Here is a 17,917-nt window from a genome sequence, read left to right as displayed (position 1 = left end):
GGACGAAATAAAACAAATATATAAGGAAATAGAGGGTAGCAAAATGACAGTAGCTTTTTATTCTCTTTGTTATCGTTGAACAGCATGAGCCATAGAGAACAAAGAATAATTATTTCACGGAGGCCAGGTCTTCTTGAATCTCATTGCCAAAAAATATATTTAAAACCTTATTTTTGTTGCTGTTGCCTTCCCCCCCCCCTCCTTAATTAGGAAGAGTGAGTTTTCTCTCTTCAGTACCAACCAAGGCTTTTGTTTTCCAGGGCCCTCATATGGTATTATTTTGCTTACTTCATCATGAAAAACTGTTCAGACAAAGCATGGAAGAACAGCTGTCCCTGACCACCACCAACTGCAAAACACCCAAGGAATAAATTTAGACTTCTAGAAAAAAAAAAAGAAAGAAAGAAAGAAATCAATCAATCAGCTGATACCCCAGTCTGGGGGAGGAGCAGTATCTGGGGGGGCTGATGGGGGGGGGTGTGTGTGTGATGATCACACACAAGCAGAGACACATCACCAAGGACCCAAAGCTGAAATCAGAGAGCAATGTCCAAGAGTCATTCAACACTTAACAATTTGGAGCAAGTCCCTGAAAGACAGCCATCCCAGAATTACTGGGGCAGGGTTAGGGGGATGGGGAGAAGGTAAGGCTCTAACTTTACAGAGGGATGTTCCCAAAGAAGGCAAGTGACAGATAGGATTTAAAGTATCAAATTCTTTTCAAAACTCCCAATTTATTATTTGAAGAGCAAATTTATTCAGTATATCAACTTATTGACTATGTATTATTAAAATATTAAATTCCTTTATAGTTAGGATTTTGGATTTTGTGTTATTTCTCTGTATTTTCTCACCGAGTCTCTTTTTTTTGAGTGAAAAGTTTGGGATCTGTTATTTTTAAAAAAAGAAAACTACTTGGTACTTTGAGCTGTTTATGGTGAGACAGGGTATTGAGGGGGGAAAGGCCCCGAATGAAATGCAGGTAAAGTCAGGAAGGCTCTACTTGTGGCAAACAAGTTCTTGACTCTGAGGTTGTGTGGCCTGGGGTGACTCCTCGCCTCCTTTGAGGTAGCTGTTACAACAAATCTTCAGAGCCAAGTGTCCCCCTTGTTCTCAAGGAAGCACCGTTGCTACTAGAGGACAGTGCGTGTACATTTATTCATCTTACTGGGGTCCCATGCCTGGCTGAGACTGCCTTCCAAGCACCAAGAACGGCAGAAGTCCCAGGTCAACCCTACATCTCAGTGCCTCAGGACTGCTGGGATTGGCACAAAAGGATGGCATGTCACTTTCTCTTTGTTAAAAGAAAGAAGATGAGGAGGAGGAGGAAGAGGAGGAGGAGGAGAGGAGGAAGAGAGGGGGAGGGGGAGGAAGAGGAAATACTTTTCTGTTGTTGGATGATTTTAGTATTCATGTCTGAGAAACGTCACATGAGAAGGAAGAACTTTGCTCAGCTGGGACTCAGTGTGAATGCTATCCCAAAACGTCCCCCCTGTCCATGATCTGACTACGCTGGGGCTTCTTTCTTGGGAAAATTAAAAGGTAAAAGCACAATTTATTAGCAAAAGTGCCCAGTTGACAAAAGTTGCCATAACCAGCTGGCAACCAGCATGGTGGTAAATTCTTATAATCTGAAGCCAGCAGGGCTACACAGCAAGTTCCCAGGCCAGCCTTGGATAGATATGTATATCCTGTCTCAAAACAAAACCAAAACCAAATTGTATATTGGGCTGGGGACTCCTGAGGGAAGAACAATAGAACACAGCAACGAACGGTTCTTCCTCTGAGGGTGCAGGGAGACCAGGAAAGTCTAATCCTTCAGCTCACAAGAACAGTTATAACAATGCACTTCCTTGTGAACTTCCTGTTCAGCAAGCGCCGAGGCAGCTCCATCATGATGATCCAATCACGAGGACCAATTTACAGGGTCAGGAGTTAAATTAAAAGTAACACAAGAAGCTCAGTTGTGACCTCATATTACCCACTATACAAACCAGCCCCCGCCAGGACCACCTCACAGGACACTATACCTTGGCGGAAGAGTGCATTTGGTGGCGGGCTCCATTTTTTCCCCAAGACCATTGTTCTATATAACACTACTTAATGTAAGCAATCTTTTCTTTTGGCCCACATTTCTTTGTGTGTGTGTGTGTGAGTGAGTGAGAGAGAGAGAGAGAGAGAGAGAGAGAGAGAGAGAGAGAGAGAGAGAGAGACAGACAGACAGAGAGACAGAGAGACAGAGAGACAGACAGTCTCTCTGCATAGCCCTAACTGGCCTGGCATTCACTGTTTAAACAAAGCTGGCCTTGAACTTGAAATCTGCCTCCCAGTTGCTAGAGTTACAGGTATGTGTCACAGGCTATACACAACTGCTTTAAAAAAAAAAAAACACTAACTGGATATTAATAATAATTGAAGTCAACAGACTACATCAGACATGAAATTTCATCTGATTTCTGTTATAGGGGGAATATTAACTTTCAATGTATAGTAATTTTCTGCCTTCCCTGTGTTGCTCACAAGTGAGTTTCCTTAACAGACTGACAGTTCCAAACAACAGCACTTACAGGGCTCTCACCTTGTCATCTGTCTTATTTACTATGTAAAGTCCTCCAACCTTTCCCCTGTCTGCTGGGAATGTCTGCTAACTCAGACGTAAAGGCCAGCAATCTTCCCAGACAATATGAAATTGAATAAAACCTTCAATGGAAACCAATGTGGAAAATATGAAAACTAAAATTGAAATTGAAAATTATACCATTCTGGGAATGATTCTTTGAATTAAAGTAAAAGAAAATAGGTTTTCGCAAATTTCCCCTTCAGAGACTATTTCGTGACAGAAAATACAGGGAGTCTAAGCATACTGTCACCCCGTCAACTACAGAGTCGCCTGCTCTTACAAAGCTTCTAATCCCAATATAAGAAGATAAGCAATAGGCTTCCCCTCTCACAACTGAAGCATTACATCTACAAGGTAAACATTAGGAATCCATCCAAAACCCTTGGAACTCACTCGATATTAAGAAGTGTTTCAGGAGCCGGGTGCCTACACACAGGCCTGTAACTTAATACTCAGGAGGCCTACACAGAAAGATAAATTCAAGGTCGTCCTTGCTACAAACTGAGCTGGGGATCGACCTGGCCCAGTCTCAAAACACAAAACAAGAAGTGTGGTGGTACACACCGTTAATCCCAGCACTCCTCCTAGCACCGGGAGACACAGTAAGGAGGAAGGCTGGGGTACAGGCCAGCCTGCTGTATGTGAGTTCCGGGTTAGTCGGGACTATAAAGGAACCCCTGTCTCAAACACTAAACAAACAAAGAGGAGAAGGAGGAAGAGCCAGGTTGTTCTAGGACATGACCACATGGGTTCCATCCTAAACCACACAAAGTTTGCTCCACATATGCAAATAAATGCAATATACACAAACAGACTTGAGGACAGAAATTATATAAACTTCTCTGTGGATGAAAAAAAAAAAAGAAAGACCTTTTTCAAGTTCAACATCCTTCTTGAGAAGCCTTATAGAAGCTTACTGTCGACATTATAAGAAATGGCACAAAACTGACATTTCTTTAAAACCAAAAATAAGACAAAGAGTGGGTAACGTGGGGCATGGCTGTAATCCCATCACTTGGGGAGGCAGAGAGAGTTGGATCTCTGTTAGTTTGAGGCCAGCCTGTTCTACAAAGTGAGTTCAGGATAGCCAGGGATACATAAAGAAATCCTGTCTTGAAAAAACAAAAACAAAAAACAAAACACACACACACACACACACACACACACACACACACACACACACACATACACATACACAACAACTAAGGGGTGGGAGATGCTGCTCTCTCCTCACCTGCTGAAGACAGTGTTTGAAGACTTACTTACAGGAAGACAAGAGGAAGAAAGAAAATAGATACAAATAGTAAAAGACACTAACAAAGTATTAATCCCATATTTAACAGATTCTAAAGAAGAGAGGTGTGGTGGCACTCGCCTTTAATCCCAGCCGTCAAGAGGTAGAGATAAGCAGATCTCTGTGTTCAAGGCCAGCCTGGTTCATGACAGTTAAGGATACACAGAGAAACCCTGTCTCGAAAAAGGAAAAAAAAAAAAAAAACCCGAAAGAAAAGAAAAGAAAAATCAGCCAGAACTCTGCCTCCCATTCCCCTTTACCTCTGTGTATCCCTGGCTATCCTGAAATTCACTCTGTAGACAAGGCTGGCCTTGAACCCAGACTAGCCTGCCTCTGCCTGCTGAGTCCTTGGATTAAAGATGCGTACCACCACCACCTGGCCAGAAAATTCTTAATATACACTTTCATTAAAGTAGCAGAATATATAATCAATATACAAAAGCCAGTGGCCTTTACATACACCAAAAATAAACTTGCAAAGTTAATAATAAACTGCTTAAAATTAACATCCTAGGAGGTGTTAACTTCACCAAAAGGGTGAAAGACCTCTATAATGAAAACTTTAAAACATTTAAAAAAAAAAACCTGGTTGGTAGTACACACCTTTAATGCCAGCACTCAGGGAGGCAGAGGCAGGAGGACTGCTGTGAGTTTAAGGCCAGCCTGGTCTACAAAACAAGAGACTAGGATAGCCAAGGCTACACAGAGAAACCTTGTCTTGAAAAACTAAAACAAACAAACAAAAACATTTTTAAAAAATTGAAAATGAGGGGAAGAATTTCAATCTTTGTGAACAAACATAATTACACATTATAAAAGTAGCTGTATTTTTTTTTTCAGTGACCTGTAGGATGTAATGAGCCCTCATCAAGATTTCAACTGAATTCACAGCCCTAGAACAACATGAGAAGCAGAAAGGACTCTGGATAGCCAATGCAACCCAAAACAGAGAGAGCAACGCTGCACTATCACAACACTTGATCTCAACTTATATTATAGAACACAGTAACAAAAACTGTAAGGCACACGTACAAAACCAGAATTGGAGACCAGTGGAATAGAAAATTAAGAAATAAGCCACACTACAAACACCGCAGCTATAGAGATTTAATTCCTCTTTATTTGTACTTTTCAAAATTATTACTAAAGTTATGTGTATGTGTGTGGGCATGGGTGCAGACATGTGCCAATGAGGGCAGGCACCAAAGGAGGCCAGAAACATTGGAACACTCTGGATCTCGAGCTACAGACAGACAGAGTACTTACTGCTCCTGCAGAAGACCAAGGTTTGTTTCCAGCACTTACATGGCAGCTTATAACTGCCTCGATCAATTCTATGAGCTCTGACAACCTCTTCTGGCCTCCAGAGTGTTGAGGTTGGTCTGGTGCTATGTATTCTAGTGCTAGTTACTGGTCCCCAAGATCTGGTTGCTGCCCAGACCAGTGTATTCTCACATATACCAAGTGATGTTCTGTAAACTTGGCTCAACCATATTCTCTGACTGGTTAAATAAAGTAGCTGACAGTCTATAGGCTGGCAAAAGATAAGTAGGCGGGGCTTATGTTCCCAGGCTTGGGGTCAAATGGGAGAAGCCTGAGAGGAAGCCAGAGCCAAAGAAGTCATCACCATGGGCAGTATGGAGCAAGAGCCACCATGAGGGCTGGCCTGATGGAACAGAAGCAGTCCAGGCAGGAACAATTGTGGCAGGTAATTTGGGGTGTGTAACTGGGAAATAGCAAAATAGCTTATAGGGTTGCTGTCTGCCCTGTTATGGTGCATTAAAGCTTTTATTAATCTAAAAGGTCTCCCTCTCAATTATTTGAGAACTAGCTGGGGTAGAGAAACCCTCTAGAGTCCTTTCTTAAATATCCTTTCTACAACACAAAGATACCATATATGCACATGATGTGCATACATGCACGCAGGCAAACACATCAAAAGTTTATTTTAAGAAGAAAAGATGTGTATTTTAGTGTATTATATGTCACATTATGTATCAACTACTATTCTAATTCTACACCAATACAGAAAAATAAAAGGAGATTTGTTTCTGATATTTTTAGCTATATTGCTGACTATAGTACAGGTCTGTAAATACTTAGGATTGGCCTTTAAAAGGTGCTAATTCTATTCTCTGAGAGTAATGCTAGTGTCTATATTCTGATATAGGTTTCACATAGACCTAAACAACCTCCCACTAAGGGGGCTATCAGTTAAATTCACCCACCAGCTCCATCCCACTGCCAAGTACCGGAGTTGTAAACTTGTCAATTATGGAGGAGAAAGAGGGTATGTCCTTCCTTTTAATGCATAATAAAAACTGTGAGCCACAGGTACTGCTGTGTCTTAAAGTCCTGAGTAAATGATGTAAATCTGGGATCAAACAGTAGCTATAAATCTGCTGCCCTTTGGAGTTCCACAGCATTGCGTACAGGATGCTGTCCTGGACTCGCTTTGTAGACCAGGATGGCCTTGAACTCACAGAGTTCCACCTGCCTCTGCCTCACCGAGGCTGGGATTACAGGTATGCACCACATCCGGTGCATCTGCTGTTCTTTCTAGACTAGCAGCACTCTTTACAGTGGACATATACTCAAATACTGTTGTGGGGGCAGAGGATGACACAAACACAATGTATGTTTGAAGAACCTTACCAGCTAGGCCCAGTGGGCCAGGTCCTTAATCCCAGCTACTCAGCAGTCTTGGTCAGGAGGAAAGCAAGGTCATGGCCAACCGGGACAATCTAAGCCTTGCTTCAAATTTTTTTTGTTTGTTTGTTTATAAAATGGGGGTGGGGGAAGGCTGGAGAGATAGCCCATTGGTTAAGAGCACTGTCTGCTCTTCCATAGGTCCCAAGTTCAATTCCCGGCAACCACACAGTGGCTAACAACCATCTATACTGTGATCTAATCACCTCTTCTGGCATGCAGATGGTCATACAAATAGAGCACTCACATACATTTAGTAAATAAATATTTTTTTAAAAAATTGGGTGGGGGAGGGGTGATATGGACAACAGATGGACTGCTCAGTAGATAAGACATTGTCTGCTCTTTCAGAGGACCAGGGTTCAATTCCCAGCATCCACACTGCAGCTCACTACTATCTAACTCCAGTTACAGAGCTTCTGATGCCTCTTGAGGTCTCCATGGGTACCAGGCACACACATGGCCCATGTAAACAGATTCAGGAAAAATATCCTTATACATAAGATCATATTTAAATTTAAAAGAAGGAGAAGAAGAAGAAGAAGAAGAAGAAGAAGAAGAAGAAGAAGAAGAAGAAGAAGAAGAAGAAGAAGAAGAAGAAGAAGAAGAAGAAGAAGAAGAAGTGGATCAGGATTAAGTACTTGCCAATCCTATGCAAAACTCATGGCTCAAGCCAGGCGCAGTGACACGTCTGTAATCCCAGCACTCAGGGCGACAGGGGCAGGTGGATCTCTGTGAGGCCAGTCTGCTCTACAGCAGCCAAGGCTACACAGAGAAACCCTGTCACCAAAGGCAAAAAACAAAAACAAAAAAGGACTCAGGGTTCAAACCCTAATGTCATAAAGAATTAAGAAACAGACAAACAAATGAAAAACACTACCCTAGCTTAACTAAAAATCTGCAAAGTAAAGAGTTTTATACAGGGCTAGAAAGATGGCTCAGAGGTTAAGAGCGCTGGATGCTCTTCCAGAGGTCCTGAGGTCAATTCCCAGCAACCACATGGTAGCTCCCAACCATCCATAATGAGATCTGATGCCCTCTTTCTGGCGGGCAGGCATACACAGAAGCAGAACACTGTATACATAATAAATAAATCTTTTTTTTTTAAAAAGTTGTCTTCAGCTAAAGGTAAATAGATTTCAGACTATTTAGATTACAGTTCCTGTGGATAAATTCTGCTAATATAAATGGTACACTGACTGACCCATATGTGTCTTCATTGTCAGATTTTTATTCAAATTCTTTTAATTATGCCATTTCTTACACACACACACACACACACACACACAATTAGTGAGTTATTCTGTATATAATCCATTATGTGGGTTCTGGGTTCTGAGGAGCAATCTCAGGCCAGCAGGCTTGGAAGCAAGTACTTTTACCTTAATCAACATGGCTTGTAATATCTTTAATATTAAGAGAAATTTCATAAAAGAGCATAGTCAAGCATACTATAGCCAAGCATACTGACTTCACATTCAGTCTATCAGGAGCAGAGCAATAATCTAAATACCCATCAGGTGGGAGCTAGCTATATTAACTATAACATTAATATGCTGGGCTACCAAGCAATTTGTCCAAAAGAGGCAGACTTATATATGGATATAGAAGGTTTTCTAAAAGAGGCAGAACAATGGGTATAATATTTGAGTGTTTGTATAAACACAGACACACACATCCATACATACATCCATACACACATGACTGGAAACACTGTATGGCTCTAGGAAGCACACTGAAGGTCTGAGGAAATAGCAAGTGGAGGAAGCTTCTGAATATTTCCCTGATGTGCATGTATGCATCTCTCTCTCTCTCTCTCTCTCTCTCTCTCTCTCTCTCTCTCTCTCTCTCTCTCTCTCTGTGTGTGTGTGTGTGTGTGTGTGAAGACCCTGAGCTTGATACCCAGAAACACACACACACACACACACACACACACACACACACACACACACAAATAAAAGTTTAATGAAGGAAGTAACCTGCTGCCATCTAATGTGGCATTTCTATATTGTCCCAACACCTACTTCTCATGCACTTCATTGACTCGGAACTCATGGGAAGTTTTGGTTTCTAACTACTGGCAGCAGGCAGGACTAGGGCCACCTTCCTTTATTTGCTGTCTAGGCCAGCTACTTTGCGGATGTAATGCATGTCTGCTGGCTCTAGACCAGCGGTTACAGAGTTCCTAAAAGGCTCAAGCCTACTTAAGCTCACACTCGCTTTGGCAAAGCACAGGATGAGAAAAGAGCCCAAGAACAACGCTTCCATTTTTATCCACTTTCTTTCTGACGATCCAGGGAGAGATTCCTTTTACTTCCTAAAATTAACTGTTTGGTGGGTAAAGCATCATCTGGATTATCTTATTAGAAGTCAGAAACATCATCAGAAAACAGTAGCATCTTGTATGAAAAAGCTTTAACCAGACCTCTTGTTTCACCCCCTTCAGGAGGATGGAGGGGCGTGATACCACCAAAAAAAAAAAAAAAAAAGCCAACCTCTCCTGTCTCTGCAGAGTGTTTATACAGCTCCACTCATCTCCAATGAGCACTGTCTGGGTGCTTTTAAAGTAAAGTCTGGGAGCAAAAAAATGCTCTCGATTCTAAAAAACCACTGAAACTGGAAAAAAACCTGAAACATTGTGAATACTGAGTATATGGGAAGAAGCCACCTTCGTACTGTGTCGTGAGCACCTGATATTAATTACAGCCAGAACAGCTGAGCTTCAAACTCTGGCTCTGCTGTCTACCAGCTATGAGGCTCAGAAAGTTTCCTCAACTACTCAGCGCAGAGTCCTGCTACCGGATGGCGTTGTGGGTATAAGAGACGAGGCAGCCAAGCACCTGGCCTGCTGGCAGGCTCACACACGTGGTCCTCAGGAACCAAATTACTGGAAGGCGGTATATGCCTTCCTTGGAAAGAAGGACATGAGGCCAAGATTTTTTTTTTTTTTTTTTTTTTTTTTTTTTTTTTTTGGTTTTTTGAGACAGGGTTTCTCTGTGTAGCCTTGGTTGTCCTGGACTCGCTTTGTAGACCAGGCTGGCCTCGAACTCACAGCAATCCACCTGCCTCTGCCTCCCGAGTGCTGGGATTAAAGGCATGCGCCACCACACCCGGCAACTTTTTTTTTTTAATTAAGGAATTTTTTAAAAAATAAATAAAGTCGGGGGCTGGAGAGATGGCTCAGAGGTTAAAAGCACCCGCTGTTCTTCCAGAGGTCCTGAGTTCAATACCCAGCAACCACATGGTGGCCCACATCTATACCGGGATCTTGATGCCCTCTTCTAACACGCAGGTATACATATAGACAGAGCACTCATTAAGTTAAAATAAATAAAGTCAGAACTATACTGGAATCCATGACCAGTGTCACAAATTATGTGGCAAAACATCAAGAAAAGGAGGCCAGGGAAGCAACAGAGAGAGGAGAAACTGGTCCAGGACATGAAGAGACGTAAGGCAAGTAGAGCTGACTCTGATCCTGAAAACCATTGGGCAGCCTCTGTCAGGCCCGAAAGATCTGGGACAAGCCTCACTCAGCACCTGTGGCTCCTCCTAGCAATTCTCACAACACCCCTCCCCCATCTTAACCCTCTCCTGCCAGGGAGGGGCTGAGCTTTGCCCCCACTCCTCCCCCCACCCCCAGCTTCTCTCGTGGCCAGGGTCAGTCTGGATCCTTCCAGATGCCTCTGGCTGAACTCTCCCCATCACATCTATAATAAAACCCTTCTCCTCAACCACAACTAGGAGTAGTCATGTCCTTATTTTCCTTCAGCCTCCTCCTTCGGCTCGCAAACAAAGGTTGGGGCTTACCAAGATTCGGCTGGGACACTGCCATGGCCCTCTGTGGCACCGATGTGGAAGTGATGGCAGGGTGGAGGTTCACATGATTCAGGGGCTGATTCATCACCTTCCTAGGGTCTTGCCAGGTGGTGATTTTTTCTATGTGACTAAAGGAAGGAAAACAATTAATTGCTTGTTTAACCATCAGGATTGTCATCAACATCACCAGCAACATTATCTCGGTGATACGGTTCTTCCCCTTGGGTCAGCTTACAAGTGGCTGACAGATTGCTTATGGTTTTACCCAGTGACTTCCCTAGCGCATTTGGCCCTGCATTCTGGTAGAGCCACAGCAAGGACTGCAGAGACTTTAACCCAAGGAGTTTACACACATCAGCACCTTAACGGCTTCCCTGCCCCCTCCCAATTCCCCATTCACAAATGCCACCGGAAAGCAGCCCTCCAAAAGCTGGTCCCATACCCTCCCTCCCTCTTCCTCTCACCCCCACTCCTCTCTGGTCCTCAGAAAAGGGGAGCCCTTCTCACCTACCAGCTGACCCCAGCCTATCAAGTCTCTTTTGGACTACCTGCATCCTCTTTCTCTCACAGACCTGACCCACTCCACCAAGCTCAACCCTTAGTGCATGGATCTGGGTAGATGGGCATGGTTTCAAGTGGAGTAAATTCATGCAGGACCCCGGCTTTGCTTTATATGGTACCAGAGATCTTCTATATCCATTAAAGACAGTAAACTACGATATTTAAAACTGAAATATTATCCCTTTGTTCTCATCTTAGAACTAGGTTTGCCTTTCCTGCCAAACCCTATTTAGACGTTTCCGGAGTATCAAAAGGAATGTTACTGCTCTTTCTTTTAACCACAGCTGAATTTTGAATAACAAAGGTTTTCTTATTTTTAGTATAGGAAACTATAATAGCTATCTCTCTGGGTTTATGCTAGGTTTAAAAGTTTCCTTTCTGTAAAGTTGCATTTAGTTTGGTTTTCCTCTTCCTCTTCCTTTTCTCTCTTCTTTCTTTCAATTTCATTTTGTCCTGCCTCCCATCCCGCCCCACCCCACCCCCGCTGCCCCCCCAGTCACCCCAGTTAAATGCTTCTTCCAAGACTAGGATGTGTTACCATGGATAACCCTTCCATTGCCTACAGCAAAGACATAGATGTTGTTTTAAGAGCTTCAAATTGAATATAATTTTTAAAAAATGAATAAACATAAACCAAGGGCTAAGTGCAAGTGTGCCTCTGTGCTGGGCATGGGAAGAGAGGGCGAAGGTCAGGCTTAAGTTTGCTTACTGAATGTCAAACTCAGCAGTCATCTCAATCTTAAAAAAAAAAAAAAAAAAGTCAGCAGTGAACTAGAATAATAAAGAAGGGTTATGTTCAGCACTCAGGGAAGCAGAGGCCGGCGGATCTTTGTGAGTTCGAGGCCAGCTTGGTCTACAAAGCAAGGCCAGGACAGCCAAGGCTACACAGAGAAACACTGCCTCAAAAAAAGTTATGTTGTAAAAAGCAAAAGATTAAAAAGATTAAATTAAAGAGATGAGAATCATTTCATTAATCATTAAAACAAAACAAAACCAAAGAAAGACAGTATCGTTTGTTATGTCTTCTGTTTGTTGACAGCCTAATTCTGTTTTAAAACGTGAACAAAATCTTTTAGGCAGCCTTTGGACATGAGGAAACTTGGCCCCAGGGTTCTTTGTCACAAGCCTTCAGAGTAAGGAAGCAACTGACAGAAATGAACAAAATTACTGACAAATCTGAACTAAATGTCAAGACAGGACTAAATTCCCTTTGGCAAAGTGGACACACACACACACACACACACACACACACACACACACACACACACACACACACACGGGACCTCAAAGCTCCACAACCCCTGCAAAGCTGGCCATGGCAGTCTCCATCTATAATCACATGCTCTAGAGGCAAGACAGGAGGTAGAGAGAGGGGAATCCCTGGAATGTGGCTAAATTGGCCCACCCAGCAGCAAACAACCAGAGCCAGTCCACAACAAAATAAAACAGTCAGAAACTTAAGGCAAGAGGCTGAAGAGATGGCTCAGTGGTTAAGAGCACTGCCGGCTCTTCCAAAGGTCCTGAGTTCAATTCCCAGCAACCACATGGTGGCTCACAACCATCTATAATGAGATCTGGTGCTCTCTTTTGGCACGCAGGTATACATACAGGCAAAACACTGAATACTTAATAAATAAACAAATCTTTAAAAAACAAAAAACTTAGAACACCTCACTACCACATGCTCTCATGCCACAAATGTGCGTTCCTCCCCCTACCCCATCCGCTCTCCCCCCACAGTTCCAAGGTAGACTTGTCCAAAATATTTTCTGTTCTGGTACCATAAATCCTTCTCTGTGAACTGTTCTAAAATGCCAGCATCATGAATACTGATGCTATCTGAGAATCATCCTAAGAACCCCAGTCTACCCCAGATAGTGAGATAAGCGAATATACTGGATTCGTTGGCAGCCATGGGTCACTGCTGTCATCAGACATGTAAGCGTGAAGTTGAAGGATTGTCAGAGCAACTGGAATGCTACATTTCCCAAATACTGAGCCCCACTATCCCCACTTCTAGACAAACCAGTGATGGCTTATCCGTGTGGTAGGACACAGAAGGCCCCATGCACAAACCTGGCATATGAAGTGGTAGCTAAGGCTAACTTGCCTAAAGAGCGTCCACAGTGCTACCCAGCCTCCATTCCATCCCACAGACAGCCTTGTATGTGGACACTCCCGCCTCATCCTGATAGGCCTGACCCCAAAGATAAAGGGCTCACCCAAAGACTTGAGGTCATGAAACTAGCACAGTGTCCTGGTAGCCTCTGCAGCCCACACTTCCAAATCTACAACCATCATTTTTTTTTTAAATTTATTTGAGTAGTTTTATTCCCAGATCTGCTAATTATGCCACTCACTGTCTTCTCCAAGACTCAGGAGCCTTACTTGCGTGGGAAACATGGAAGAGGAGCCAGCCTGGTCTATAGAGTGACTCCAGGACAGCCAAAGTTAACACAGAGAGATCCTATCTCCAAAAACAAACAAACAAACAAGCAAGCAAACAAACAAAACAAAAGATTTGAAAACTAATTTCTCCTATTCTTTAAGTGATTTAGAGCTTTCAGCTTTGGCTACCCTCACCCAGATCCCAAACCCAAAAGATGCTATTCACTTTTTCACTCCACTGTCTCATCTCAGCAGCCTCTATTAATATGACTGAGTCACTTCCTGCCTCCTGTTTCTCAGTGTGACCATGCTGTTTGCCAAGAGTGAGCGTTCACTAGATTAATCCCACTTCTCTACTACTCCCACCTCCTTCCGGACTTCATGCCCTCGCTGGGCCCTACTTTAAGAAAAGACCTTCTATTTAAAAAGTATAATGTCTTGTGAAAAGCAACATCAACACATCTATATATTCCTGTATTCCATTTTCCTGTTTTAAATATTCTACAAATACTTGCTATTATATTTTCAAACATAAAAGGGGGGGGAGAAAGTTAATCATGTATGGTGATATATGCAAATAATGGGGTCACTTGTGAGGTTTTGTTTGGTTGGTTTGGTTTTGTTTTGTGTTTTTCCTATATGAATGGTTTTATGCGTTACAGGTTTTTAATAGTGACTAGATTGTTTTCCTAAGAGGCCAAGGCTGAAATACTCATGAAGGCACACACACAAAAAAAAAAGGACCAAAGGAAAATTAATGCACCCATATGTAGGTTACCTGACACAAGTTACTAAAGATAAACTGCAAGAAATAAGTCAGTCATGCTCCACATCAGTTGCTTTAACCCTTTCATGATGCCCCCCCCCCCAGCCTCGTCCTTCATGCCTCTTAATCTGGGGAGTAGTCATGTCTTTCCCAAAAGTATATAAGTTCTTTTAAGCGCATAATCAATATAAAGATATTTTAAAAATAGGGATGAGAGAGAGCCAGGTGTGGTGGCACGTGCCTGTAATCTCAGCACTCCAGGAGGCAGAGGCAGGTGGATTGCTATTGAGTTCGAGGCCAGCCTGGTCTACAAAGTCCAGGACAGCCAAGGCTAACACAGAAAACCCCTGTCTTCATATCTTGAAAAGCTTTAAGGTGGGGCGGGAGTCGGGTGGGTGATGGTTACAGAAATTTAGAAATGCTCATAGCACACGGGCAGAGACTTTGGTCTTGATAGCCTCCCTTGGAGCTGGGCGTGGTAGCCCATGCTTTTGATCCCAGCACTCCAGCCTGATCAGGGTCAAGCTGATCTCTCTAAATTCAAGGTCAGCCAAGGCTATTTAGAGAATCCTTGTCTCAAGCAAACAAAACAAGACAATAAACAAACAATTAAGTTCCCTGCTTATTTTCATGCAGTCCAAAAAAAAAAAAAAAGCATAAATGGAATGGATTACTTGGCCTCCTGGTGTTTACAAAGCATAGCAGTTCCTAAGAGGAAGGAAAACTTTTCTTGACAGTCAAAAAACTTAAAACAAAATCCCTACAAAGGTTTCCCATGAGGGGCCTGCAGCAGCTTGTGTTGGGAAAGGCACTCATGATAAATATGAAGGAGTGGCCTTTCTCCTTCCTTGCCTGGCCAGATTAGTATAGGCTTCCGGCCCCAGCAGGAGTTTGCTCCAGAACTAGCTGGTCACCAAGAGCAGCAGCTCCAAGAACCTGGGCTTGGCCAGCAGGCCTCTGAGAAGACCCTTGACTGGAAAGGAGGGCTACTGGAAACCCCGATGCGTCAAATCTTCTTTCCCCAGGGATTAATACAAAGCCCTTTTAATTAAGAGATAAACTCGGTGGGGCAAAGATGAACTGTAAATAAAGAGAGGAAGCACCCTTAGCCTCGGGTCACTTCGTACCTGGCCCCACCCATCAGCCTGGGGGACTGTCACTACCTCTGGGTTTTCTCCCAAGCACTGCTATGTCCTTTGGACGAGGCATGGCCTCATGGAAGGAAGTCACACAACAAAGACTTCTTGATGTAGAGAAATAATGTATAATACAGTTTGTATATTACTGGAAGCATATAAAGATATAAAAATGAGAATGATTACAAGTGCCCTTGTCTTTTCACCGCCCTATCCCTTTGCCCCTCTGTCTTCATAACACACCAGGCCTTCATATTATGGTCAGAGCCAGAGTCTCTCTCCACCATCAGCAGGACTCAAAGGGCCTTCCCCCTGCCTCTTTACCCACCACAACCTGGTAAGATACATAAAAGGAACTGTTAGCAATGAGGTGGGAACTGGAAGGCAAACTGAGCATCAAAAGTCAATCATAGTATTATTTTGATAAAGTTCCCCTTTAACCTCCTCCCTGACTCCTCCTTATTTCTCTAAGTTCTCAGATAGGGTTTGCCAAGTAAATCTGACCCACTTATAAGCAGACAACAAATTCTACGCCAGTGTTTAATCCTGTAGCAGAGAGAGAGGCTTGTCCAAACTCTGACGTTTGACTACTCTTCTAGTCAGAACACAAATCTGCAACAGCTCGTTTACTTTTCCGAGACAAACTTTACCCATATTCTAATCCAGTTCAACATTCTAAAAAAGCATTCTTACTTAAATTTCAAGAGTTGGGAAACAGCATGGCATTCCATATCTTTGGCTGAGTTCTAGCATTTCTCCAGTACTGCTGTTTTTTTGTCTTGTGGCCTATGACACTTAAGTCTTCTAACAGACACCAAAGGCTTTGTCTTAAACCATAAGAAAAAAAAAAAAAAAAAGGTCGGGCCATGATCATTTTACTGATTCTCCCAGGCCTGAGCACACACTTTTTTCCTTTTAATGTCACCTAAAACCAGAGTGTCATAGAAGTAGATGACAATGGGAGCCCACAGCAGGAGCCACCAGTACATGGGTGCTCAGATCACGGCTCATGTGTAAACCAGTAACCTGATCCCTATAGGTGAGGTAGCTAATGCAGTAAGCTTGCTTTTGAGGTGAAATACACTGACAATCAGAAATAAAGCATGACTACCCCACAGGATGAACAGATGCACAGCTTATGTCGTGCCGTATCTCTAAAGTAACCAATCTCCCTTCTCGGCTCATCTTGCTTTCCCTCCAGTTGAGTCTTTGTCCCAGAGCAGATTTCATTAACCATAACTGGTTATAATTCTTCTTCTGGTCTGCCTAATCCTATATGACACCATCCTTGCTAACCCAGAATACAAGACACATGGAGACAAGAGTTGGGCAACAAATGTGCACAGCTGACATACCCATTATCAGAACAGCCAACGTGTAAATCCCAAGGCTATTTAAATAAAATAAAATAAAAAACAATAACACTTGTGGCATACAAGAAAGGTGACTCTTCATACAACAGATATTCGAGTGTTCCCCCCTTGAAACCACAGGGAATTTGTGGCTCAAAGGTTCCAGCCCAATTTTCACGGCAGCAGCTCATATACAGAGATCACTGCAGAATATGCCACAGGGGTGCCAGCTCACATGCAAACAGGGGGATGTTTGAAAATCTTCTAGTAAAAGATGATTTCAAAACAGAAGCATCTCCTCTGGTAATTACTACTGGTGCATGCGTCCAGTCTCTACTATTTACTCCCCACCTCAAAAATGTCAGGGTTTTCTGGAATTCTAAATGAATGGAAGGGACTGTGTTTGTAGCCACCGTGGCTCTAATCCTTGACTTCCATCCTAGCCTTGCCCAGAGCCAGCTGTTTAAGTTAGCAGCGTCAGTGTGCACAGGCCTTGCACTGGGGCCAGCTGTGGTGGTCTGTCTACCTCACATCTTTTCTCCTGAGCACCACTTGACCTTTCCTTCTTTCTGTTCCCACTGAGCCTACTCAGGCAAAGCAGAAGTGTGTCCACCGGCCACAGTGAGGGCCAACTTCACAGTATCTGTGGTTCCTAAAAGGGTTTGCTCACCACTGTTTTGTGCTCAAGGACAGACAGGAAAGAAAGAAACACTATGAATGTACCATTTCTCGGACAAAAGCACTTTGGGAAATGGCTCATCAACCCAGGCCAGCAATGTCTTTGTAGCAGTGTCATGGCCCTATCTTTGGAGAGTGAGGGGTTAGGCCATAGACTAGAGACAGACCATCACCTGCTCTAGCTCCCCAATATCACTCAGGACAAGCAAATCTGACTTTGACTCTGCAAGTAGAGCCAAATTCTTGCTTGACCTCCCTTTTCCTAATTCCTAAGAGGACAAAAAGAAAAGGCCTGGGTGTTTTCATCTGTTTGACTCAAGCCTAGAAGCCCATGGACAAAGACTGGCTACATAAACAACTTCAATAGAAACACCCCAGTATTTTCCTTCTCCTCTCATGTTGGGATTAATAATAATGCCATTAAAAGATGCACAAAGCACTGTTAGGCGCTACTGTTGGGACTCAACTAGAATGTGGAAGTTTGCTTCACTCCATTTTCTTGTTCCCAGATGACAATTACAAAATATGTATTTTTAGTCTGTTATTTATTTTCTCAAAGACAAAAACATGGAATGAAGAGGAAAAGTGGAGACA

The 17,917-nt window shown here is 43.1% G+C and overlaps 2 protein-coding genes across 2 annotated transcripts in view; one reads left to right on the top strand and one right to left on the bottom strand.

The window, feature by feature from the left end:
• Positions 1-17,917, bottom strand: part of WWTR1 (WW domain containing transcription regulator 1) — a 123,640-nt gene that overhangs the window by 41,629 nt on the left and 64,094 nt on the right. Inside the window, exon 3 of the mRNA XM_084768515.1 lies at positions 10,434-10,570. Coding sequence (XP_084624641.1) covers positions 10,434-10,570 — 137 coding nt within the window. The remainder of the gene's footprint in view (positions 1-10,433; positions 10,571-17,917) is intronic.
• TM4SF4 (transmembrane 4 L six family member 4) overlaps positions 1-17,917 on the top strand; it is a 124,144-nt gene that overhangs the window by 72,190 nt on the left and 34,037 nt on the right. The gene's annotated exons all lie outside the window — the stretch shown is intronic.

Source organism: Acomys minous, assembly GCF_964271855.1.
Source record: "Acomys minous genome assembly, chromosome: 19".
Lineage (NCBI taxonomy): Eukaryota > Metazoa > Chordata > Mammalia > Rodentia > Muridae > Acomys > Acomys minous.
This window is presented reverse-complemented; position numbering and strand designations above follow the sequence as displayed.